Source organism: Macrobrachium nipponense, chromosome 35 (genome assembly GCF_015104395.2).
Source record: "Macrobrachium nipponense isolate FS-2020 chromosome 35, ASM1510439v2, whole genome shotgun sequence".
Taxonomy (NCBI): domain Eukaryota; kingdom Metazoa; phylum Arthropoda; class Malacostraca; order Decapoda; family Palaemonidae; genus Macrobrachium; species Macrobrachium nipponense.
The window spans coordinates 39,509,265-39,536,839 of record NC_061096.1 but is presented as its reverse complement, the minus strand read 5'-3'; the positions used below and the strand labels follow the sequence as shown (position 1 = coordinate 39,536,839).

Below are 27,575 nucleotides of genomic sequence, written 5' to 3'. Positions count from 1 at the left end.
ATTTTCATTTATTTATAGTTAAAGACAGGTAGCTTTTGGAAGACAAACTAGGCCTACAGGTACTTCAGTCCCATATAGAAGTGAGGATTAACACATTAGGTACAATACGCTGGTCATTGAACTTAGTTTTGAAGCTGTGGTCATACTGATTTTACGCAATTTATTCTCAATGGCCTTTAAATATGGCTGGTAAAAGCGTGATCCTGCTGTTAGACTGCATGTCAGCTCTACCTAAAGGCTTTCACAGCGATGTGTATTAACAAAGCAATAACACCCCGGAAGAGAAGTAAAATGTTGAACTGCTGGCGAGACTTACCACGTACTACATCCATACATACATTGAGATGTATGTGTGTATGAGTATGAAGATCACAATGTAAGTCAAAACCTTACCATTCGGATGCGGAAGACCGGAAACTACCATGTAAGCGTCACCAATTGTTTCCACTTTATATACGTCATAGTTTTCTATTCTAGAATCGAACAATTTGTAGAGGGAGTTCAGGAAAGATATCACCTGAAAAAAAGGAGAAAATATCCCAAATTAAGTAACAAGTATAAATACACCCTGGGTATGTGGAATGAAAGGTTAAATTCTCTCTCTCTCTCTCTCTCTCTCTCTCTCTCTCTCTCTCTCTCTCTCTCTCTCTCTCTCTCTCGCATATCCTGTCCTGTTGCACTTAAAGCACTCCCCGTGCTGTATATGTGATTCTCAGTATCAAAGTATTTTTTATACATTCGGCGAGACTCATTAACTTGGTCAGCCTTTAATGAATTTGCTGGAATAACCCTTCCGCTTTATAACCATGGTTCTCTCCTACTTGTTCGTTGGTGTTTATAGGATTAATTTACTGGAACGACGAAAATCCGATGTCTAAAATACTGGAAAAATAAAACCCCGCCGTAACCTTTGTTATGTAACCTAAAGCGTATTTATGCAGATTGCATTGGAGTGAGGACGAAATTCCTTAACCCCACAAAAAGGAGGCAATGAATTAGACATGAACACTGGGTGAGGGGAAACTCATTTGTTGGAAAAACTGTACAAATATATGTTAACCCTACTGTAATCTGAATTCAAAATTAAGCGAATTCTACAATAACTATTTTGTGCAGCAAAGATAGTTATGGCCGTGGTTATGCCCATTGCGAGCGAAGAAAAATCCTTTTGGATATATTATGCTGAAGGGTAGTTTACTACAGAACTCGAGGTTTTTCTCTTGTAGTTACTCCTCCACCGACCTTTTGATTAACTTGCCATCAAAGCATCAAGTATTCGACAACAAGTGTTTCAGTCAGAACGCTTCAGCTTAAAGATGCAATTTCAAAATAACTAAAAGAAAAGCAACTAACTGCTTTGCAGTCTATCAAACCGAAGGTTATTAGTCTAATTTTCTTCCATGGTCATGGACATCAAAGGATAGAAATGTATTCTGCCGCTACGAGTCACATCAGATACGTCACTATTATGCTGAGGTGACATCATACAACTGCAATGTATTGTTACTGAATGTTGCCTAATTGACATTACCTGTCCATCTGTTAAACGTGCTCTTTGTCACTCCTTTTGTTTCATAGGCAGCGTTCTCAACAACTTACCTTTTGCTATCACAGAAACAAAAGCTGTTCCGTTATCGAGTTGTCTGATGTCTTCTTAGCGTTCGTGATGTGTCCAGAAATTCATGAAACCAACTATTCAAAACAAAAGTTTAAATGATAATGGGTAGCTCTGTGCGTATCGTCTACTACTGATCTCTGGTTAAACGACTCGACCCAGAGCACCATTAGAATTCTCGTTAGTTCAGCTTGATACCTTGCACCTCGATCATAACCAATTACCATCACCTTAACCTAATAATGTCACTTACCAGGAAGCTGGAGCTCTAAAGAATTAAATTTTTTAAGTTCGATAAAAACATACCAATAAAGAAATGGGTCTATGCAGTACTGTCAGAGCCTGAATACTGCGAAATTACGCCATCGACGAAAAGTAGTTCAATAATTTATTGGCCAAACTGTATTTCTGAATTACTTTTTTTTAATCATTTATTGTTCCCTTTTCTGTTGCATTTTTTTAGGCAAACTAAAGCAAACTTATGTAATGACCTTTTATGAAAAAGGAAAAACGATAACAACAAAAAGTTCGAGGTCCTGTGATGGTAATATGGTCTACACTCTTGCTCGTCTGCTCGTTAACAGTGACGGTCAGTGTACATCATTTAGTTGTGAGGTTCGGTTGTGCGCGCGTTGATCCAGGACACTTATTTTTTATTTGTCTATTTGAGTGTTTTCGTTCCGATTAAATTGCGTATATAGCCAGTGGTCATGTTGCCTTCCGCTAACCAATTAAACTATTTTGAGTTAAGTGGCTTCGTTTTTGAGAGTCTTGGCCTACCAGTGTTTCCTTTCTATATTTATCATGATTATAAGCTTAATTTTCCATAATCACAGCGTACGTAAGGCGATCGAGTTATATGATCAGCAAGGTTTGATAGTCTATGCTATACATCGTAATTCATTAATCAGAAAAAAATCAGTGACCGCTCGGTAAGACTAATTATCACGTTAAAAATCGTTTCAGTTACCAATCGTCGATAATTGTTTTGTCTTTAGTAAGAAAGATGTATTATAATGTTTTTTAAATTCAGACAGAATGAGTTTGCGCATTATTATTGAATGTCGTGGAAAGTGTAAAGTTTCGTATAGTTTTCGAGTGAGATGGCGTTAAATATTTTGTTTTATTATTTGGATCTCACGAGCAGGTGTTACTTAGTAGGTCTTATCATGGCGGACTAACAATCTATTATTAAATCCAAATCGCGTTAATATTTACGTTAGCCTATACTCTGTTTTTTTTCATCTGTCCACCCGCCTGTGGTGTTTTTGTATGGCAACACTGCGTCCCGGGCTTTAGATAGTCACATTCAGCTTACATTCAACGATTATAATAATATCCTATTTCGAATATTAACGGTGTAATTCGCATACAGTAAATTATTAAAACACTTTTTAGTTGCAATGTACACCCAGATATCCTTTTATTTACCTAAAACTTACACATAGCGTAACTATCTAAAGCCCGGGACGCAGTGTTGCCATACAAAAACACCACAGGCAGATGGACAGATGAAAAAAAACAGAGTATAGTTATGTGTTAATATTCCCAGTATTAATTTCAATATAGATTCTCCCTAGCAGCAGTTATCGGTACGTTACTCATCCATCGGAGGCTATACCTGCGAAATCCCTTAATTGTAAATTATAAATAGAATAAAAGCTTCGATTATAAGAAAAAAAAAAAAAAACAGAGAAATCAAGGCCATTTTGAAAGAGAAATTGTAAAATATTTCACAAAGAGTTTTTGTAACATTAAATGCAATGTATTTTAGATGAAAATATAATGGAGTTCTGGATTTGTTGTAATGTTTTGTAAATAATTTATTGAATAAAAACTTAAAGGAAAAAAAACTGTCAAAACCCTCCAGGAACTTGTGGTGCGGATATATATCGGGACTACAGAAATTCACTCTTGTTAATAGGCCTAGTGGATGCTGTGTCAAAGTTGTATGTATACACTCCAATGTAAGGTAAGTCTCGTGCCTGTGTTTTGCCATTAAGACATACAATGTTCAACAGGAGTTTAAACAGTTAGGCATAGATTACCTAAATTGCGGTGTATTTTGTGTTCGGCGTTGCAAATGGGTTGCATTAGGCCTAGTATGTTTCGGTGTCATTAAACCTCGCTTCCCGCCTCAGTTATCTGTAAGTAATTTATAAAAATAAACGGAACATTTCAAGACTTTAAAATTTTGTTCGTTATTTTTGGCGCTCTTTCGTTATCTGGGCTTAGACTGTAGATTCTCCGAAGTTCCTTAGGCAACTGAGTTGTTTGTAAGGCGAGACTTTTCGTGTCTATTTAGCCTATTGTTCTTTGTAACAGTCATGTGACGTCTACGGGATTTGTCCAAAGTATAAATAATTCTCGTAAGGTTATATGAATGAACTTGAACTTTCTAAAAAATGAGTTGGCCGTGAACATTGAATGTTGCCCATTTTTCCACAATTTGTTGTATTTTGTAGCGAGTAGCTTATACTTATTTTACATTATTTAGATAAAGTCTTTCCATTCAGTTGTATTGATATTGCAGATTTTGTGACGTGATATTTATACTGTGTTTTTTTGTGACGTAGTCCTATGGTAATGTAGCTTGCAACGACTGAGACATTGTACATAAGACGATGGGTGTGAACAGAGGCTCGTGATAGACTATAGTGCATTTCAGGGCCATTCCTAATAGATTTTCGACGATAAAATCTTACCAAAGCATTGGATATGGATCGTATTTTGAAAATAGCTATTTGAGGCCACAGCCTAATTGGCAAAAATATACAATGATGTCTAATGTGGATAATTAAGGCACTTATACGAGTAAATCAAAGAAATTTTAGAGGGAAACATAGCTAAATCTAGCGGGCTCGTAGATAGAGGCTAGTAAAACGACATCAGTGAAGCCCCTTACACTCATTGATGCTGTAGTATGACGTACTTTACTGGACACCCCGCCCATATACTTTATGTATGAATGGTGACGCAGATGTTGGCACTAGTAGTAGTAACGGTAGTATATGGGATTCTTATATTGTTTCAGACAGTCAAACTCCTAAGTAAAGTACAATAAAGGAATGACGCAATTCAGGTTTCCTTTACACACTTAGAAAACCATTGTTACCTTGAAGTTTCAAGGATACATCAAGTATCGTTCAGATACCCAGGAAATTTGCAACACGGTCATAGAGCCTCTGTGGATAAAGACCATTATTTAGCCAATGAATACAAATGCATTACATAACATACTTTGTTTTTCCTATGCACACGGCCATGTAAAGTATTGATAATGTTATTATTAATCATAATGATAATCACATTACAGTTATTCTTGTTATTAATATAATCATCATCCTTATTATTATATTCATACTTCCATATCAGGGAAGAGGATGATAGAATATGCATAAATACATATGCCGTATACATACACATAGACAGATAGGTACATACACAAATACGCTAAATACATAAATGAAACTCTATGACGAGTGTATGTATATGTGTATCTATAAGGTCAGTAGAATAGATAGGTTGTTAAAAATTGTCGTTGCAGCTGGTCAGTGAGGTAGTTTATCAGTCGAGAAAATCCAGCCATTGTTTATTCTTGGTCTGAAAAGTTAGAAAGGCCTTGATATAAACAAAAATTTGTATATCTCTTTCACCTTTGTCCTCTTGTCCAAATCGTTTGGTGCTATATTTATAGTGTATCGCCTTATTAACCACTAACCTGTTATTATTTAACATATGACACAAATGATCATTATTTTCGTTGCATACTGCAAAAACACGCAACACGAAAGCAGTCTTGTAGCCACGAGGACATTTTGTTCGGCTTGGCATAGGGAAAGCAGCAATCATGTATAAACTGAGCTTACCCTGTCGTCGGCGGTGTTTACTATTATGCAAGGTTACCAGGTATACCAAGACAAAATGTCGTACCAAACACCTCTAAATTATTGTATTTTCATTTCAACTTGATTTTATTTTACCAATTCTAAAGATTTAGTATAACATGGTAAAAGGGTAAATAGAAATTACGTTATAAATGCTATGTATTCCTATAGCCAGTGTAAAATTGTAGTGACAATAATATTGCCATATGTATATTTACCAAATTCCTTTGCTACAATACTGTCGTATTTTATATATCCCAAATTCTTATTCATTGGTCGTGTTATCACCAGTTGGAAACCGCAATATTATCATTCTCAACAATGTTTTACCTAGCCCTTCCTTTATTATACTTATTGTACAAGAGCGTCAAATATTTGTACTTCTATGATCATTATCATACTGCTGGGAACCCTGCTATTACGTCTGGTGTCATGTTTACGTCACAACTAGTCTCTCTCTGGGTGCTTAATAAATTTAACTAAGTTTCCCTTTAATTATCAACATTATACATCACTGCACATTTTTGTCAATTAAACCGTGGCTTCAAATAGCTATTTCCATAATACGATCCATATCTGATGCTTTGGTAGGATTTTAACGACGAAAATAAATTATACACGAATTTTCATGTGATTTGAATAAGTAATCCTTACTTATACGTGTACTATGCTGATACGATTCTCTTAGGAGAATTCATTGGTTATTGTAACTAAATGCGGTAAATAGGCTGAAAAAATAAGATATCTATGCTGTTTTCTCCTTTATATTTCTCCATTCAACTATCATAGATTTAAATTTTCTAATTTGGGTCTTTTCTGTGTAATAGGACTTTCAGGCCTTACCTGCATTGGCTCAGAATCAGAGCATAGATCAGTAAACCCGACGATATCGCTAAAGTAGACGGAAACCTCTTTGTACGACTCAGCAGGAACCTGAAAAAAATAATTAAATTTGCACAAATATCTACATTATACATGTGGCCGTCGGCGCCTACTTAATTAGGAATGTTAGTGACTTATTACATTTGTGTATTAATACTTGTGCTGCGCAGCAGACCAGTGAACATATTTAAGAGACTTAAGTTTACTTCTTTGATCATATAAAAATGTACGTTAGGCATATTCAGAACGACGTAAATATTGTGTGGCTTAAAATTACATAAAGTAGGAATAGTAAATGTTTAGCGAGAAAAGGAAATAGAGGCATTCGCTCTTAAATCAACTATGAATTTTTAGAACAAGAGTTAAAGCATCTTAAATCATCGTAAAATTAAGTTTTATCAGCGATTATGCTTCGTGGTATTATTTACGATCCAGTCTGAATATAAGATAGATTAAACAATTTACTCGGTGTCTTGTAATGCAAATATTACTCATGAATTTAATCTTTCATCTTTAATAGATTTGATGCTTGCTATCGTATGATTAAGAGGCATAATTAATCATGCATACTATTGTAAGGATCTATATCGTGTTTTGATAGCCAAAGAATGTGTGTAAATAAACTTAAGAATATACTTCTTTGTTTACCGACAACTGTTCAACAAATGTTAACTGTTTCTCCAATATGCAGTGAGCTTTGATGTTCCTTTTATAAATACTATTTGCATAAATACTCTGGTCATCCTTGAGTCCTGAACAACAATGTGATATTCATCGCCATTTGCATAAACATTTTTATCCAGGCCAGTAAACACTTTGATTTTTAAGGCTTTCACTGGGATGCGTTCTTTGTTGCAAAATGAACATTGTAGCAGAACAAAGTAAATGATTTTGACAGCTAAGTTGGCGAAGAGACGAAATAATATATTTTTTTTTAAATTACATGACGGCCCCTCTCTCTACCCGTACCAACCCCCCTCCCAACCAACCGCCCCCCCCAAAAAAAAAAAAAAAAAAAAAAAAAAAAAATCATAACTCACAGCTTTCTTTTTCTTGAGCTGTATAGCGACTGGTTTAGGAAGCATCTGATGTATGAGTCGATCACATCGCCTTTTCTCACTCTTGAGCTCAGCGCCTTTTGATGCGAGTGTGGAAGCGAAAATCTGCAATGAGTAAAATGACTTCAGTTAACAAAACAGGTTTATTAATCATTTGCTACATTTTATTCACTATTCTCAGATACTGCTCTCTGTTCAGCATCCACAAGTACGGTGTTTATTGCCATTTCCCGCAGTCGGAATATTTTATTCCTTGTTTTATTTTCTGTGTGTGTTTTTTTTAATGCGAGAAGAAATTATGCAATACATTACACATTCCAGAGAGTTGAATCAGTCGTATACATTTTTGGAGTTGTTTAAAATATCCTATATTATTTTTAAATCGTATTTCAATGGATTTCTTTAACAGTTAAAAGTATAAAAATGATCTCTTGCTATCTCCATTCACAATTGCTCTACAATTGATACAGTGATTTTTATAAGTACCCTGTCTTCATAACCCCATCACCTTGACCTTTTATCTTGTAAGCTTTCCTTTTGGACACGGGCCAGTTATCTCTCTCTCTCTCTCTCTCTCTCTCTCTCTCTCTCTCTCTCTCTCTCTCTCTCTCTCTCTCTCTCTCTCTCCACCAGTTGTATGTGGTCACGTGAAATGTGTGTATTCTGTTGATATTTTGTGCAATGGGTTTTTATAATCACTGGAGAATTACTGCATTTTCCATAATTGGAATTTAATGTCGTATATAAAATTGCAGTTTTATAAACCAGCTGTTTTGACATTTGTTACGCTTATACTTTATTTTTATTGTGTGCGTGAACCAACTCCATTACTGTAAGGTTTCTGTAAGTCTTTTATGTTTTTATAATTGTTTTAATATCATTCGATAATTTATTTATTTTCCTTTGGGATTTCCACATAAATTTCACCATTGCTTTTGCTGGTTGATGGCTGAAGTTGTCTGGCATGTGCAGCACATTTTCTGTGTTTTCCTCGAGAAGTATTTTTGTTTTTTTTTCTCTTCTCTCGCTCCAGAGCACTTCTGCTTTTTTGTTTTACAGTGTATTTGTATTATACGGGAATTTCATATGGTTTTTAGGTGCTGATTTGCTAACACCGTGTATATGCTTGGCGTCAACTAACAGAAATCCACGAGATAAACAAATACTTTAGGTAATGGTTAATATTTTACGTTTTCTATGATGTATGTTATCAAGCTAAGAAAACGTTAAGTCAAAATAAGGTGAACTCAATAATATTTCAAGATTCGGGGTGGGAGGGAGAACTCCATGACTTCAGTCATTTTGGTAATACCCGTCAGGACAACAATTTCTCGTTCCAGACATTCACTTTAGTTCCTAAAATTATCGGTAATCCTACAGTTTAGGGGTCCAAATTCACTGCATTACGCAAAGTCAACATCACCACACAGATTTATAAAATATTTATTGAATCGAGGAAAACAATGAAAAAATTAGCAGTTTACCTGCTTACAGAAGCAGAGATTGTTAAAAAGAGAAAGAAAGAAAGAAACATGTAACAAAGGGGAAACATAAATAAACAAAAACATGTCATAGAGGATACGGACCTATAGAATCCTGAGAAAATAGTAAATAATTGGTGTCTATAAGCAGATAAACTGCTCATTTTTTCAGATCAAAAAGTGGCTGCTGAAGAGCACAATCCTGCACCAGGTTCCTACCCGATTCCTAAGCCCTCACTCCACAAACACAGTTGCAGGCACACTACACTGTTCCTGTGACGTGCAGACCTTTATTGCCTTTGTTCTTTTACAATGTCTGCTTTTGTAAGCAGATAAACTGTTCATATTTTAGTCATTGAAATTTCTAAGTTTTAATTCATACATAATAGCATTCCCATAACCTGTTTTCCGTTATTTATGCAACCCTTCATGTCGAAGAGGCAACCAGCACGAGGCCCATTCCGTCCGAGTAATCGCAATTTTGATTTTTATGCACATATTGACTGAATATTTGCCTATCGAGTATCGACATATCTCAGTTTACAAATCGTAAATCCATACGAAAATTAAATTGTATTTTCACATAGAATCTGACATAAAACCAATATCTATTATTAGTCCTTTACATAAACAAAAATAAAAATTTTGACGGTCAACGAAAGCCGATTTTTCATTATATTCAGGAGATGAAATCTGCAAATCGAAGCGGAATTCCTGCCCAGTTGTTCAGACGCTTATAGATATTTTTTTTTTTCAGAACCGTAATTTTATTTTATGTACTCGGCTATAAAGTATACGGTAATTCCAGCACCTGATATCTTAAGGAAAAACTCTTAGATTTATAAGGGAATAAATTTTGTGTCTGATAGCAATAATTATGAATAAACAGTAGGACACAAAGCAGAATAATGTTTCTTCATTTTGAAAGCTGTATTTTTTAAAAACCGTTTGCTAAGTCTCATATTTATCAGAATTTTCACCATCTTTTTTTTTATGAATATTTATCGGTCAAGCCTATGTTTCCTCATCCGCTTTCTCACATAATGTTGAGAAATGGCTCTACCTGCGTTCGACTCCCGATTACTGAGACTGGAGAAATCCTCTCTGAAGATTTATTAGGGTTGGGACTAAGGGGGGCGGGGGGAAGATAAGCCTAATAAAAGTACATCCATCATTTTAGTGTATATATATATATATATATATATATATATATATATATATATATATATATATATATATATACTTTATATATATATATATATATATATATATATATATATATTATGTATATATATGTATATATATAGATATATATATATATATATATATATATATATATATATATATATATATATATATATATATATATATATACACACTTAGCAACAGAACGCTGAGTTCACCATCCAATACTCGGACACAACCTCGCAGTTCCGATCATAATATTGTCCTTTAATTCTGTACTAATGAATAATGAGTTCACTGAGCGTGTCGCTTGAGTAATAGACCAGGTCACAGTACATTTACCCGAGACTCAGGTACGTAAAGTGTCATATTACCTGATACTGACCTGAATGGTGTACGTGGCGTGTCTTACGAGGACAATGATGAGCGGCGAGATAATGAACACCATCACCATGACAATGATGGAAACTGTGACCTTTGTATCGGCTCCCCTGGTTTCGGTTTTCATGTAAGATCTGTGGGAGGAATGAGAGAGAGAAGAAGAAGGATAATCTCATAGTAATTTATCGTTGTGAAGATTATATTCTCAACTTCAGCAGATTTACAGATGAATTGGTTGCAGTTCATGTTAAATATGCTGTGGTTATACTACTTATTTTTGCAAATGATGTATACCCCTAGAGATAGGTAGTTTCTGTGGAAAAATTAAGAGGAAGAAGATTCATGAGGTAGTGTATCTCGCTTTACTGACGAGGGAATAATATTCTCCGCTTCAGGAGATTTATAGTCTTTATTGTTCTTAAATGTGCAGTATTTATGCTACACAGACTCAGTATTCCAAATTAAATCGGCCCAACTTTGAGGACACCTGAAACTCTTGGCATTCAAGAGTAGACGCTGACCAGTGAATTAAGGGAAAAGAAGTCGTACAAGGATTTAGCGAAGCTTTACGTTGAAACAAATGATAGGATTGGGAAATTACGAGGTCAGAAAGTCCTTATGTTTAAAGACGGATTCATAATTTTCACAGTAATATAGAAGCTTGGAAAGAGGTGGTTGGTATTCAGTAAAATAGTTTTATGCATTTTTTTTTGCTCATTTACCTTTAACCAGTACACTGAGGAGTAGAAAAAATTGGACTCTAGCAATATTTTGGCGTTTCTCCCTTATTGCTTATTTAATTTACTGAATTACATACGTTTGACATAAACGGTTAGTTGATAGCAAAAAGAGGTTTGAGCTGATATATATTACTGTGGTCTCTAAATCTACACCCATTTTAGTCCCCCAAAAATATTTCCATTTCCTCCTTTGTTTATCCACTACCCTCCATTTCTGTTTCATTTCCACTGGGATGTAGAGAGATGGAAAATATGGGGGAAAAAACAAGGTCCCAAATCTCTCTGGTTTCAAACAAAGACGGCGTCACAGGCCTTATCTCCTGTGCTATAGAGAAAAATGATCTCAGAACGTGAAGACAATGCACAAAGAAAACAAAGAAGGCTAACTTGGAAAAAAAAAAAAAAAAAAAAAAAAAAAGGCTTCAGGTGGCCTGAAGCCAAGACTTACTTTATAACGTCCAAGAGATACCACTGGAGGTCTCTAAGTTCGTCGGTAAATCGATACATCACGTAGAAGTAATCGTCAGCCACAGTCAGGTCCGACTGTTGCGCTCTGTTTTCCAGAATGAGGAGCCGCCTGGAAGAGCAATGGTTCGTGTCATTAACTAGTCCCTCTCTCGGGTGTTTGGTGCTCAGTGAACGTTAATGGGAAAATGGGAATTAACACTGAGAGAGAGAATGTTCAAGCCACGAGCATGAGAGGGAAGGCTCCAGGCACGAGCAAAGACGTCGTATATCATATAGCGTTGGGGATGAGCAGTTAGATTTAATCAGTGCTCCCTTTTGGTCCTTACGGTATTTTATTTTTTTTTTTGCATAAATATTCCCTTTGTTTTTTTTTCTCCCTTTTAAATACTGTCCCTTTGACTTATCGCTAATGAGGTTGGCGAGAGCTTCTCTTACGTCATTCGGTAATGGATTAGTTAACTTGGCATGCTCTGAAATGTATCCATGACGTTAATGAAGACGGATGTCTTTTGGCAGTCCCAAATGCATGAAATGTAGCGCAGTATTGAATATTGAGTCTAGCATATAAATAACGACTAATTTTGGCAAAAATAGTTGGAGAAAAGTGACTACGGAGAAAGAAAAACGGATGTAAAATGCAACAAAATATAATAGGACAGGGAAAGGCAGAGACAATGAAACACTTGATTAATGGCTTTATAATGATCTCGTGCCCTGCCACTGCATCTCAAATAATCGCCTTTATTCCTCTGTTGATCATTCCATTACCACCTACCACAACGCTTTGGTTTTATTCTCTCCTACCTCCTATGCACACAAACTTTCTCTTTCTTCCTTGAGACGCCAACATGGAATTTTACGATGCTCGTTTTCCTCTTCTATATTTGTGTCCTAAGCATCTATTTTTTCCTATATCTTCTCACTTCCCTTTTATCACTGCTACTTATGGCAGTTACATTATTTTCTCGCAGCATTGAAACACCTGACCTTAAATGTAAGGTCGGTCGGTCAGTAGGTGTCAGATGGGATGAGAGATGAGGTGAATTTTAGCCTTCTAAGGATTCGTTAAGCCAAATCTACTTTATGGAAGTGCAGTATGTCATGACGGTCGAGCGAAAGGGGAGGCAAAAAGGCGAAAGCTATATAAATAAAATGAGATAGCACTGTCCACCAGCCTAAATCTCTCTCTCTCTCTCTCTCTCTCTCTCTCTGAGACGGTAGGCCTAAAAAGGCCTTCAAGGAAATTTAATTTTCCCTACTGTCACAATGCCCTTCGAAGGCCACTGATATGTGACACATCCTCTTCATGATCATAATTATCCTCCTCTTTCTTGGCTATTTTGGGGAAACCTTCCTTTCAGATTACGTATTTTGTAATTCCGTCCATGTCTGGCATTATTATCGAGAACATCCCATTTAGAAGCTCTATTACCATTATTATTTTTTCCCCTTCTTTCTATATTGGTTACGATTTTTATATATTCTAATAAGATATCTATACCTTCGACATGTCACTTAAGATTTGGTGAATGACAAGTCAGTAATTCCAGTACTTTTGTACCTAGTCTATATATATTTCCTAGTGGCGGCAGTATTCTTTAACCAGCATATATATATATATATATATATATATATATATATATATATATTATATATATATATATATATATATATATATATTATATATTTATATATATATAATATTATAGAATGTACATAATATATATCTATATATATATATATATATAGATAGATATACATAAATACCATACATACATACATACATACATATATAGATATATAGATAATATATATAACATATATATATATAATAATATTTTATGTATATATATATATACATATATATATCTATTTTATGTATGCATGTAGTATGTATGTATGTATGTATGATGTATGTATGTTATGGATGTATGTTGTATGTCTGTATTTATGTATGTATGTTCTGTATGTCTCTCAGTGTGTCACTGTCATATCTCTATATATATATACTATGTGTGTATATATATATATATATATATATATATATATATATACATGTATATATATATATATATATGACAACACGAACATTAATAAGAGGCACGTTATCCTGACAACAATATTCATCAATTACAAGTTAACACTGACCATCTCCACTTGTAACGTATCCGGCCACAAGATGGACATGAAAATAGGTTGGAGAGAAAGGAACCTGAGTTTAATCACGCTGCTCATTGACCTGGCTTATCAACGTCATCAGTTTTCCATTCAGATTTTATTATATGATTAATTAATGAGGGATTATTAGAAGGAAGGAGACCAATCTAACAACCTAGAACTAGACAGATAATTACTAAATCACTCGATTACTTACATTTCTTAAATGTAAGTAATCGATTACTTCATCTTCTTAAATGTGACACTTACCAATCCAGAATCTGGAGAAAATGGAATAAAAACCAGGACTGGCAAATGCTCAAATGCCCTTGAATCTTTGGCAAAGTGACGAGGCCAGATCGAGTTGAGTTATTAAAAGTGTGACACATCTCGAACAAATAGAGGAAGAGACAATATTAAGAGTTTTTCCGTCAAGAAAAAAAAATTAAAAGTATCCTGTCTGTCAGGGATAACCACAGTGACAGATACTCCATTAAAAGAAAGAAATATGGCCAGTCTCAAAGAGCCGGCCAGCTGCCAAATTGCTATTGATTAGGAAAGACAGTAGGTTTATGCTGCCAACTTTTTTTACGTTTTTATTTTATTTTTTCCCCCGTTTTATTCGTCATTCTTTGGAACCCGTCCTCCTGCGATTCTGAAATTGGACCTCAATTGATTCAGGTATTATTATTATGCTTTATTATCATTACTATTTTTTTGTGTGTGACTTCCTTAGAGTTTACTTATGTATTTCGAAGCTTTTGAAAGTTCTAACCAAAAGCCAGGTGTTATACCCAGCATTAATTAAATTAGATTATCTGAGTAGCCGACGGTAAATCCAATATGGCGAAATCACTAATGTCTTTAAAAATAAGACAGTAACAGGCTGCTCTTGGACTGTTGCTTTGATAAATTTTTATTTTATTTTAATACAAAATTAACTTGAGATAATGAAGACAAGATAAGAGTGACCAAGAGAAGTAAAATTTCGACAGAGAAAGGATTGCAGCCAGAAAAGAGCCCTGTTCAGGTGACAGCGGAGAGAGTTTTTTGCGAGATAGACACAATTTAGAAAGCAAAAAGAGTAGAGAAAGGGAGGGCTGAATGAAAAGAGAAGTATAGAAAATATGTGCTATGCAAGAGAGTCGTGTTAAAATGAAAGAGTCATGTTAAAACTGAATGGTAAAAAGAACACGATATTAAAATGAAACGAAAGTGAGAAAAAGCCAAGGAACAATGGAAGACAATAAGAAAATTCAAATGAGGAGTCAGTTTTTAGGTAGAGCAAATGAAAATTGTAAGGAGAAATATCATGTACAAGTGAAAATAGAATTGGATTATAAAGAAAGTCGGGATACAATAAATAGGGGAATGAAGATTTAAGAAAAAATGAGTTGAAACAAATATTTGTAATGGAAGAAATCTGTGTCAAATACAATGAGAAAAGTCAGAGGAAGATAGGAACCGAATTCAGCGCCGAATGACCTCATAGGTCCCAGTGCTTGGCCTTTGGCCTAAATTCTATATTCAACTCAACGGTAAACATTGATAGTAAATTAAAAGGAATGAAGAAAAATAGAATAAAAGAAACTTTTTTTTTTTTTTCAGCTTGAGATTCTACGTGATAAATATTATTTCCCTTTTTTATCTTTCATCATTATTCACCCTTTCGTAGTAGCTGCGGAAATTCTGATGAGATTTTTCGATGTAATAATCGATTCCTTCTGATCGTGACAGAGTCCATTCTTAATTATTTTTCCTATATCGTGAAATGTTCCATATTGGGGAATTTCTTATTCATCGTGGCCAGAGTCCCAAGGCATTAAGAGTCACATATTCATCTTGTCTCTCTTCAAGGTCCCATTCATCATGAATTTCGTAATCATAGTATATGAGTAAAAAATCCATGAAGATGGTCTAATTCGTCGTCATTAGTATGTTATTCCCGTCGAGAATTCGTTCATATTCATTATAACCAGGTTTTACGTGAGTCCCTATTCATCATAAGGGGTTGTCATCCTTTTGCTAACATAAATAATATTTTGGAAAGGATTAGTCACTGGAGCAGCAAAGTAAACCGGGGCCTTTTTGATTAGCCGATCTTATGACTTCAATTAAAAGCTGCGAGCATTTATAACACGATTTTCTGTGACTGGAAGCTTTTGATGTCTTCTGGCGTTACTTTGGACTCTAGGCTATATGATACGATTTTCAATTATCAGGAGCACTTGAGGTTAACTGGCGTGATTTTCGACTTGTATAATCCCAGTTACCTTTTAATGTTCTTAAGGCTTCTCGTATCTGTAGAGATGAAAATATTGGTGTCAAATACTTCAGCTCTCTGTTTTTTGTCCTCCGTGGAAAATTATTCTCTTGCCGAGATGCACACAGCCTCCCAATCTTCATCGTGTACTTTGAACCCCATTTTCGTAATTGTAGGAGTCAAGATGTAGACGTATGTGCCTGCATCTTCGAAATGACGTAGAATGTAATGTACTTGTTTCAGAGACTATCAGCGTCCATAATCTGTTGGGATATCTCTGAGCATTACTTACACTGCCAAGCTGTGTGGAAGTATTCTCGTGTTAGTGTTACCAGAACTGATCCTCATAAGTTTAAGTGAGATGTTGAGAGATATAGACCTAGTTATTGACGCCAGGTAATCCTCCTTATTTTGCTGTCTCGAGTTTCATGGTTACCGATACTTCGCCCAGTCTTGCATGCGTCGCTGGCTGGCTCATAAGTCTTAAGCTCTTCGTCAGCTCTCTCGAGGTATGACTTAATGAAGGGGGATTACACCCTCCATTATCAGGAGGCCGTTGATGTTCGACTTTCTGAAGAAAAGGCGATTAAACAAGGATCCCTCAAATTAACATCGGAAAATCGGAAAACTGCTAAGAGGATCTGTTGTCTTATCCCGATGGCTCAATCAGGCAGGTAAGAGGATGATGTCAAAGATCTTATCGGCAAATAACGAAGTTCATTAGCGGCATGTGTTGTGATGCTCGCTCGCGTAAAGCGTAAATTAACGCGGTAATGAGTAACGTGACTCTCTCTCTCTCTCTCTCTCTCTCTCTCTCTCTCTGAATGTGTTTGTGTGTGTGTACACACATATCGCGTGCAGGCCCATATGTTTAACATTTTCCCACCAAAAAATTTGGCTACATACCAAATCATGAGATACGATTTGAAAAATTAACTCCCTTTCTAAACTCAATAACTTTTGTGGATAACAAATAGTAAAAAAAGAGTATAATAAAAAATCATAGAAGTAATCTGTATTTTTGCGAATCACACAACTTCCTAACCGATTCCTTGTCGTGAGGGAAAAGTAGGGAAAACCGAGAGGGATGTGGAACAAGCTCCAAATAAGAATACGTCTTCATTATGTATTAAGAGGATCTCCTTGCCTGAGGCCTTCCGCCAGTGGTCTTTATTAATTAGGAAGATGATCACTCTTAATTTCTGAAGGAGAAATCCTGCAAGAGAGATCTGCCCGCGACGCAAAACAGAGGAATGAAGTCATGGAAAGTCGACTCTCTCTGTCTGCTTTCGATGGTCGTTCTGTGGTATGTTGTGCTAAGGTATGTTTTGCAAGTTTCAGTAATGCCTGTTTTTATGTTTTCACCAGGGAGGCACTTTTAAAAAAGCGCCCAGCCTTCCCTTCGTTGTTTTATATCTTGTAATATTACCAACCAGTGTAACAAGAAAATGCGGTTAGGTCTGCCCCGAACATTTTACCCTCCTCGCGTTTTTTAGATTCTCCAGAAGCTATTTCTTCTTCCTCCCATACGTTCTACAAACTCCTTACCTCGTCCCAACCCCTAACACAACAAGGCTTCCATTAGTGCATACTAAAAATAAATTGAGAAATAATAACTTTGGTTAACAAAACTCAGTGTGGATAATTGAGTGTATCCATTATATATATATGTGGATAATTGAGTGTATCCATATATTATATATATATATATATATATATATATATATATAGGTAATTATACTATTATTATATATATATATATATATATATATATATATATATATAATATATATATGTGTGTGTGTGTGTGTGTGTGTGTAAGGGTAACTTGGAATCTTTATGAAAGCGGAAACTGGGCTATCTAAATTTTTTCAATCGGGCCTTCCTTACAGAAGTGAAGTCTTGTATTGTTGAATATGAATAAAATAAAAAAAAAAAAAAGCCTGAAGTTGTAGAGCTGAATTGAATGATTTGAGAAGAATATATGGCGTAAGAAGGGGTGGAAACTTGAGAGTAGGTGAAAGGATGAATCCAAGGGTAGAGGATGACAACTATATGAAAAGTGCTCGTGTATATATATATATATATATATATATATATATATATATATATATATATATATATATATATGGGATGTGTTTTCAAAGTTATGTGCCTTATACAACTCGGACAGGAACAATTTTACATAAAGAGGAATGGATCAATCCCCAAATTTTTCAGTAAAGACAGTAAACTCATGCTCAGATTCCAATAATGTATAGTAATTAGGGATCGTAGAACGTTTGGTGAGTAAATGGCTAATGTGGAGAACATAATCTGCGAAACTATAGGAATAATACAGATAGGAAGATATGGGAATTGTTCTGATGTGAAACTTGCCATTACGTAATTCAGTAGCCTGCGTGATTTATTGAACGTTACAGATACTTTGTGTAGAATTAATTTTGGAATCGTGGGAATCAAGTGCAACAACATTCGTTGAGCAAAACCAGCCTCAGTTGATTCCCTATCAGACTATAATTGTAACTACTTTAGACTAGGTAAGAAGGAAGCCATTCAATTGCGTTCTCCCCCTTTGTGAATCCACATTGATGAACCGAGATGTAGTTAACAAGCCTTATTCTTCATGGAGAATTAATCGTCACAAAGACGAATAAATAGTAATACTAATTCTTAACGACGAATTTTATATCAATAGCTTCATCCCCTCCTGGAAGCACCGAAAATTGTTGACAAGCATTTTTAGTCAGTCAGTTAAGGGTAAATGTAGCAGATTATGACACCACTGCTCCCTTACCCCTGCTCCAAGACTATTACTGAGTTCACAGACAAAACTGAGGCAAGTCGGTGTTTTGCGGTACCCCGCGAGAGAAAAACGTTTTTGCCTCCATGTTCAGAGCAGGATGCAGGCAACGATGTCCTGCGTTAAGACCGCCACTAACGTTCAGTTATAACTATGCAGTTATGCCTGCACAGTCGACCTATGCAGACAAAACTGAACGTTAGTGGGTTCAGTTTTGTCTGCACAGGCCGACTGTGCAGACACAACTGCGCAGGTATAACTGAAGAACGTTATACTTGCGTAGTTATGCCTGCACAGTCGGTCTGTGCAGACAAAACTGAACGTTAGTGGGTTCAGTTTTGCCTGCACAGGCCAACTGTGCAGGCATAACTACGCAGGTATAACTGAACGTTAGTGGCGGCCTTTAGCCATGACAACATGAACTCGGTGAACATTACCGGAAGATTAATTTAAACCAACTTCAAAACGCGATGTTAATAGTTCGTCCAGACCCCTTGCATTTTCCATGTATTTGTGAAAGAAGTAATGCTTCCGGTTTAAAATATTGCTGTGAAAAATAGAATAAGAAAGTGAAGCCAACTTCAAGGAACGCCTCTGAACAGTTCTTACCACTCGGTAATGTTCTTGAATTCCTCGTACTTCTCGTTGTACTCCTCGACTTTGTCCCTGATGGCGCTGACGAAGTCCTTCGTCTGGTTGAGGGACTTCCAGGCCAAGGTGTCGTGCGTGACGTAGTTGATGAACCTGTCCTGAGAGAGCGTCCCTGAGCCGAAGAAGTTGAGGCCCTCCATCATGACGATCCCGAAGTACTCCACCGACCTGATCAGGTCCTTGTAAGCAACCAGCAGCCTGTTCGGGAGACAGAGGCTCTGAACTCTAGAAAATAATGTAAATTGTTATTTCCTCTCTCTCTCTCTCTCTCTTCTCTCTCTCTCTCTCTCTCTCTCTCTCTTTTTCTTCGTTTGTTCAAGATGGGTGGGCGGGGGGATTGGCGGGGCGGGCCACGGTCAGGCAGTACCTACGTCATACGGAGAATGATTTGTATTTTTATAATATAAACCGTATTGACATTCGGTTCGGCTTATTCTTATGAACTGTCAAATTCTCATAATTCATCTGATTTCAAATTGAGACTTCCCATTTGCATCGAATCATATTCACTTGGTAACTGGTTAAATGATTGGTTGGTTTGTTTATTTCGAAGTGACAATAAAGAAGTTTAGGTTGTTGACGCTGAAAGTATTTTGTGTATATATATATATATATATATATAGATATATATATATATAAGATATATATTAACGTGTATATATATATATATATATATATATATATCTATACGTATATATAATATCTATATATATATATATATATATATATATATATATATATATATATATATATATATATATATATATATGGTGCCAGCTATTAGGATAACTATGTTAATCATGCGACTGTATTTGGAAAAGAATCCATGATTGACCCCGAGCATTTGGTTAACCATGCTAATTGTCCAGTTTTTCGTAGAAGAAAATGTAAATGATGCGAATCCTTTTCGGGGTAACTATGGTCACAACACTGACAGACACCTACAGTATCGTATTACCTACCCTTCTAGGACTTCGTCTTTTCCTTCTGCAGCGCATTGTCTTGGGAAAGTCTTAATGGTCACCTTATTTGCGTAGTATCTTATACGTTGTTGTTATCATTATAATGTGCTGGTTTTTCCAACACTGGTAAGGGACTTTAAAATCTGTCTCTTGGGTCTCTGAAATGTCTTTGTTCACTAGATCCAACAGGTTCATTCCCTAATGTGGAAATTGTTTGTAGCTTTTTTTTCTAATTCTTCTAAAGCTATTTTCTGAAATATCTAAAATTCATAAAATCTCTGGACAGAGTTCGCGAATACTTTTATTTCGTCGTACTAAAGTAAACATACATTTAACCAGAAAATGAAAGACATGTTGTTCTTTTGTGCTTACATTCAACAAAAACAATTCTGCTTTTTGAAATGTGCCAAATGTGCGCCTTTCATGAACGTGAATTTATTGTCTCATTAAAAGTAATTCAAACGCAGTTTTCTTTTTTCGGTATGGCACGGATTTAAATCTCTCCACCTTCCTCGGTGAATTGAGGAATTACTTTACTGAAGACATTCCTTTGAATAGAATCTAGAGTTTACTTACTTCCAAACGCTGGTGACGTTTACATCTTTGATATTACTGATAATGGCCTCCATGATGTGGTAGGTAATGACGTTGTACCAGTCCATCTTTTGCTTCACTGTGTCGTCTTTGTCATTAGTGCTTTTCCTGGTCAAGGAAAAAAAAAGAGAGGTTCTTAATACCATGGTCGTTATCTTTTGTGGCTGGAACAGTTTTCTTTGACTAAACCTATAAGTCAGATGGGTCTTTATAATGAGGTGGTTGCTATCTTTAGAAGTCAATTTCTCATACAGTTTTGGTTTTTTTGTCTTTTCTGATGTGGTTAGGGAAGGGAACAGTATAGCTACCAAGGAGAAGGGGTCTCTGAAGTGGAGGATTGCGGAAAAGTCCGCTGGTGTATATTAAGTTGAAATTCTAATATATGCATAGGTTGCTTATGATAGGTTTGTTTCACGAACAAGATCACTATCCATTCTATATCAAAATATAAACAACTAATGTTTTCAAAAATCACAATTCCAATGTATATATAATGTTTAGCAATGACATTTTCATTCCTTAGGGCTTAATCATCTAAAGGTTTAAAGAGCAAAATATTTTATTGCCTGGTAAAATAAGAAATTGCTCTTCACCATATGGATAAGTTACTCCTAAGTAATATCGCAACGATCGTTGCAGAAGTCAGTAATCATTGTTACTTGTTTGTTTTCGTATCTCGAATAAACATCCTAAGGTCTCTTAACACTTTCATTCCTCCTGTAGCCTTTTTTTTTCTTTTTGTATATGAAATAAATATGCAATCAGACATGGTCGCGGTGCCTCAGCAGAAGCATTCAATAATCGGGCATTTTTCATCGTAACAGTATATCTCAACAACAAAACACCAACACCTTGCCATTTTTTTTTTCTTAAACGCTGATCACTGTTTTCGTACGACGCTAACTGTATATTCCCTATTTTAGTGTATTTTAGTGTATTTTACCTGACGGTCAGTATCGATCCCCAGATCTGACAGAAATTGTCATGTCAAGGAAAAACCAAACCAATTAACGTAAACTTGGACCGTAGTTTGCCACCTTCGCATAATTTAGGTAAATTAATTGAGAACCGTCTAAACAAATCTTGTTGACTGGAGGAAAACAAATAAAATGACATCATTTAAAACCAAGATCGTAGCTAAAGATGAGAAATAAAACTCAGGGGTATACGTTATATATTTGAGCATTGCAACTTTTCCCTATTTTCCTATATAGGAGAAGCTGCCAGGAATTTAGACTAAAGTCGCTCCGGGCAAAGAAAAGTTATTTGAAAATATGACAGTGGTATTACCTTTGCAATTCGCTCAAGGCTCCGTCGGGGGTAGCGTCGTCACTGCAGCCGTGTTGTATAATTCTGAATCTTCAAAGTGGGACAGTCGAACAATATCAAGTACTAGAACATTGTCTTTTTTAACTTCTGTTGAGAATAACCGTCTACTAAGCATGCTTAGATAGAGTGTAGTTCATGGTTGGGAATGAAAGTCTGCACAAGATGACTGAACCCTTTTGGTAATATGACATTGTTAGTATAACGAGAAGGAGAGAACATGAAAAAGAACAATGATGACTGAAGTGAATCGGTGAATATAAAAGGGAAGAGACGACAGAGGGATGAACATAAACCGACTCGGTGTGAGATTAATTATTGAATTACATAACGCCATCATTCTGAATTCAGACAAAGCCTATTCCATTATGACGTTATCGGCTTATATCGTATCGGAACATTGATTAATTCCATACTGGTAGTAATTAAATGGATTTCATTAAAAGGTTTGATGTGTAGGTATTTGTTTCAGCTTTTAATTATAGAAGTATTTTTACAGTTCTATTTCGAATCCAGTGAGGTGTGGTTGTGCTAAAAGTCATATTTATGGAATATGAAATTAAATCAAATTAATTCAGGATTACCCAAACTTACGAACCTTTTCAGAATTTGGGATGAATATTAAGTTAACCATTCCAGTAACATAATTAACATCGTGGTAACTCAGCAACAACTGTGTATTTGATACCTCTGTCGCTCCTATGACATCTCAACATTACATTCTTGAGTTTCAGGCCAACAGTCCGTCATCAGGTGTGCAGGACCAATCATTACTTTTATCTTCTATAATGGCAACTGACATTTTCATTATCACTCGATCAACTGACGATTGAGAATTCCTGATTTGGATTCCTGTTACGAGTAGAGAGAGAGAAGCTTGTGGATAGATTTACACTCAAACAGCGTTTAAACCTAAAGGTTTAAATCACGTTCATTACATTTCTACAACAGGAATCCGTTTCTCAGCTTCTGTCACCAGTACAGAATTTTGCTTACTGTATTCCCCGTTTTATGAATGACTGGTTCACAATTGTAGTATTTTTACAGCAGCATCCACATTTAAACTTGTTTTCACGATTATAGTATCTCGTCAACTTTTATGTCATGAAATTTAATCATTTTCCCATTTTAATTTTCTATGTGTCTTATAAACTCAGTAACAATCTAGCATACTGCCAAAAGTATTAGAGTTTTTCTAACATGGGCGTAAATTGATAATTAATTTCTAGCAGTGATCATTGACGTAGTTCCTATACAGCAACATGCAAAATATTTTTCATTGACGTCATCTTATATCTGACCCATTTAACACTGATCCAGTACTTTAACGACAACATTCGTTATTCTTTAGTTCTCCCCGAATAAATCTATGCAACACTAGTCCTTATTTCTCATTAAGCCTTTGACGATAACAGTCCAAAGTTAAATTTGCTTCTTTCTAATAGGATATCAGATCATTCGTTGTTCATGTGACCATGACTTATTTAATGAAGTGGTATGGGGCATCAGTTTAGACAGATTTTAATCAGACTCGTAGATGTAAATGGAATGGCAGACACATCATTTATCATTACAGCTTTAAAACTACTCAAAACCAGTTTACATTCTAGTTTACAAAGTATCAGAAGTTCTAGGCCTACGGGAGAATAAACGATTAATTTTTAACTTGTCGACGATCACGTGAGGCTTTATTTTGCTATTCACAGGCTCAAGGATGACAGGTTGGTCTTAAAATTGAACGAATTTTCTATTAGCTAGTACCACTTTCAACTGAGTTTATGAACAAAAAGGTGACTAGATATAGGCCTTCACCTTTTTGCGTTATTGAAAGACAGAGATCAGGGACTGAAAACTAGTTCTCATCATAAATATCACGTCATGAATCTCAACACTGCAGCATTATAGTATATCAGTCCCACAAAGTAAGTTTGACATATCTTGTATACTTCCCTACGGAAACCATCTTGTCTTATATGGCAACTGTAGGTATCGTCGATGGATGAAGGGTATGTAGTACAGGTACTGCAGTGTACTGTGGATTATAGAGATCTAGATTCGTGTTTTTCTAGGATTTCCATTTTTGTAGAACTGTCGTACTGTTGGTATTCATTGCTAGGATATTGTCGTGTTGGTGTATTTATTATGTCACTGTATTTGGATATGTTTGTTATATTGCTTTAGTATTGTATCAAATCTGCTTTGGACAAAATTTCTTTGGTTAAGAGCTCTGAGCTTAGTCCTTAATCGCCGAAAAATTCTCTTTCTGTATTACAAAAAGGTGCACTTCTATTATTTAGTAGCCTTAGTGGAAAATCAAGATGGAAGAAATTCTTTAAGAACCCCAGTATTTTCCCTCTTACTGGAGCAGTATTGGTAATTACCAACAAAATCGAATCGGGGAAAGAAAATGTCAGATAGAACTGAAAGTACTTCAGCGGTATAGAAAATGGAGCAATATTAAGATAGTTTGATGGAATAGCCAAAGCCAGCGAATGTTTTCAACAGCAAGGCGGGTGGAGGAAATTAAGTTTATAAATACAGGCATATGAGGACGTAGCCTCGGCTAGATTTATGACTGATCTTCAAGGAATTAAAGGCAATAAAGCGTTTGAGTCGGTAAAGAACTAGAAGGGTCTAGATAGCAGCATCGGTAAAACTAGAAAAGTGTTAGTTGAGAGAGAAAACCAAAAAACATAGTTTGTTTTGGGAGAACAGTTGAGCTGTAGTCCATTTAGAAAGGGACAGAAAATAGCTGAGTTTGCCATTAAGAAATTTACTGGTAAAAGCTGATGCTGACTGACTAATGCACCCTCTTCCTTGAATAGAAAGCTTATTAGGAGAAATTGTTAAACTAGTGACAGGCAGGAGAGAAAATTATTACAAAGGAGGCCATACTGCATGCTCCAGTTACTGAGATCATGACCACACCAACACAAAATTCGTCTGCCCAGGGTTCAAAGTACAAAAGCAACTTACCACACTATTCAGAATAAGTTTGGGTATAAAGTAAAGGCATTAAGCTTGAACTGCATTAGTTAATACTAAATGCATCCTGCAGGAAGGATTTGACATGATCATTTGAAAGCCAGACATCAGTGGAAATATAGAAGTAGGACCAAGCCCTTGCAAGGTAGTGTGTTCTGAGGGCTATTTTTTTTATTTTGAGGGTTAGAGATGGACCTTTTAAGTTTCACTACTATGTAAAACAAAATATATAGGATACAGCTTGCAGACACTTATGAGAGGAACATTGATTTTTGCTCAAATGAGAAGCATTTCTGCCAAAGCGAAATAATTGGTTCACCTCTTCACAAGGTATATAACAACGAACATAAACACAAGACTTACACAGATTCTTAAATTACTTTTTAATACATGGTAATAAGCAAGATAATAGACATCGAGTTATCTATGACTGTTTCACATCAAGTAGTAATGGATAGATGCATCTTACCTTAATTCCGTGACTTCTCTATTAACAAGAGAGGAGAAATCGGTTGAAAATAGAGTAGGTGGAAAAACAATGTTTAGGCCAACGCCACCTTACACTCACAAACACGAAAAGCCAAGTGGAAATAAAAGCAAATAGATTAAATATTGATGGATCAAGAGAGGATGAAACCAGAGCGGGATAAGGGACGCTGATTGTTTAATCTGTGCCATCATGTCAAAACCTAGAGGGAAAATGTTTTTTGGCAAAGAAGTTGGTAGGTCAAGTTCTATAAGTTGCGTGAAATGCCGTATATGATTTTGCCTTATTTGCATCATTATTAACATTCATCCCCTCGTTTTCATTGACATCTTTACCTGAGGTCTTCTAGTTGGATCTGGAACCTGAGCTTAGAAGAGAGCAACTCGTCCGGCTGACTGTCTTTGAACGTGGGCCATGAGTGCAGCCTCTCCAGAATCTCATCCGTCCGCCGGAACGTTTCCGCTAAAGTCGACCTGTTCGTGAAGAGAGACGCGACAAGCAAGTCGGTGAAAGACCTCCCGGCCGATCGTGGCATTGTCTTCTCTCTGTCTCTTTTATATCACATGATTTCAAAATGAGGACACTTCGATAGAGTTACCTTGTGATGTTGGTTTCTGACCTGAGTTTGGTCCCATTACTGAAAACGAAGTAGGCTACGTCGGCGCGCTCGAGTTGTAATGCCGTCAGAAGCATTCCAAGCTCCACTGTCCCGTCCACCTTGATTGAGAGTGAGAGACGTCATGAAGAACCGCTGTGATGAATGGAATGAGTCATAGATGGCGCCACTGAGGACCACTATGATATTAGAGCCTCTCTCTCTCCAAATTTGAAAGGGCATGAGCTTTCTTGTCAAAAAAAAGTCAAAAAGGGCACTTAATAAGGGAAAATGAGATAATGCATGAGATAATTCATTTGAAAACATTTGGCTCCATAGACAGCATCTCTGCTCTTATCTAAATGAGTGCAAGTTTGTATAATTCTCCTTGTGATTGTAACCAACATGATTTCGGCAACTTATAACGCAAACTAACGAGAAACAAAATCAAGCTCTTATCGTGCTGGCAAACTAGTTAACTCTCAATTTGTTGTGCACTGTTGCTCAGAATTACTGCAACGTTTCTTATGTGCAGTTGGTCAAAGAAGTCTTTAACATGCACACAAAATCCAGTGGCTGAAAGTATCTTGTGAGGAGTAAAAATGATTGAAGGAAGGGTAATGTAAACTACAATAACTCGATCAACAGTGCATAGTTGTGTAAAGAAGGCTTAATTAAGACAGGCTTTTGCGTCCATTTCGTCCTGCAAATTTTTTTATATGAATTCTGTAAAAAAGAAAAAAGGCAAAATATACTTGATTGCCTAGCAGAGCAGATAATATAAAGCAAAACTTGATTTAATACACTACTTTAGCAAAGAATGAAAATCCATGCTTTCAAAACAAAGGGATTTATGTGTATCTATACAAAGGATAATCAAGCTGGGTTACAAAAAAAAAAATACACATTCTCGAATGAGGGTTCCATTATTAGATAAATCGTAAGTGAGAGACTGATTGATATTATCAAGTATACTTTGACATCGCCGAATAAACTTGAATTGCTAAATATTTTAAAATCCCTAACATCAAGTATGCTAGGATGCCAGATATAAG

At 35.8% G+C, this 27,575-nt stretch overlaps 1 protein-coding gene and 1 long non-coding RNA gene across 3 annotated transcripts in view; one reads left to right on the top strand and one right to left on the bottom strand.

The window, feature by feature from the left end:
* The window catches only part of LOC135208660 (uncharacterized), a 93,458-nt gene that overhangs the window by 9,472 nt on the left and 56,411 nt on the right, over positions 1 to 27,575 (top strand). The window lies entirely within an intron of this gene.
* The window catches only part of LOC135208659 (adenylate cyclase, germination specific-like), a 67,060-nt gene that overhangs the window by 4,003 nt on the left and 35,482 nt on the right, over positions 1 to 27,575 (bottom strand). Inside the window, exons 4-13 of the mRNA XM_064241078.1 lie at positions 26,524 to 26,642; positions 26,261 to 26,398; positions 25,908 to 25,925; positions 21,110 to 21,235; positions 19,530 to 19,769; positions 11,678 to 11,806; positions 10,494 to 10,623; positions 7,425 to 7,547; positions 6,346 to 6,435; positions 394 to 517 (exon numbers count right to left, since the gene is read on the bottom strand). Of these exons, the coding sequence (XP_064097148.1) occupies positions 394 to 517; positions 6,346 to 6,435; positions 7,425 to 7,547; positions 10,494 to 10,623; positions 11,678 to 11,806; positions 19,530 to 19,769; positions 21,110 to 21,235; positions 25,908 to 25,925; positions 26,261 to 26,398; positions 26,524 to 26,642 (1,237 nt within the window). The remainder of the gene's footprint in view (positions 1 to 393; positions 518 to 6,345; positions 6,436 to 7,424; positions 7,548 to 10,493; positions 10,624 to 11,677; positions 11,807 to 19,529; positions 19,770 to 21,109; positions 21,236 to 25,907; positions 25,926 to 26,260; positions 26,399 to 26,523; positions 26,643 to 27,575) is intronic.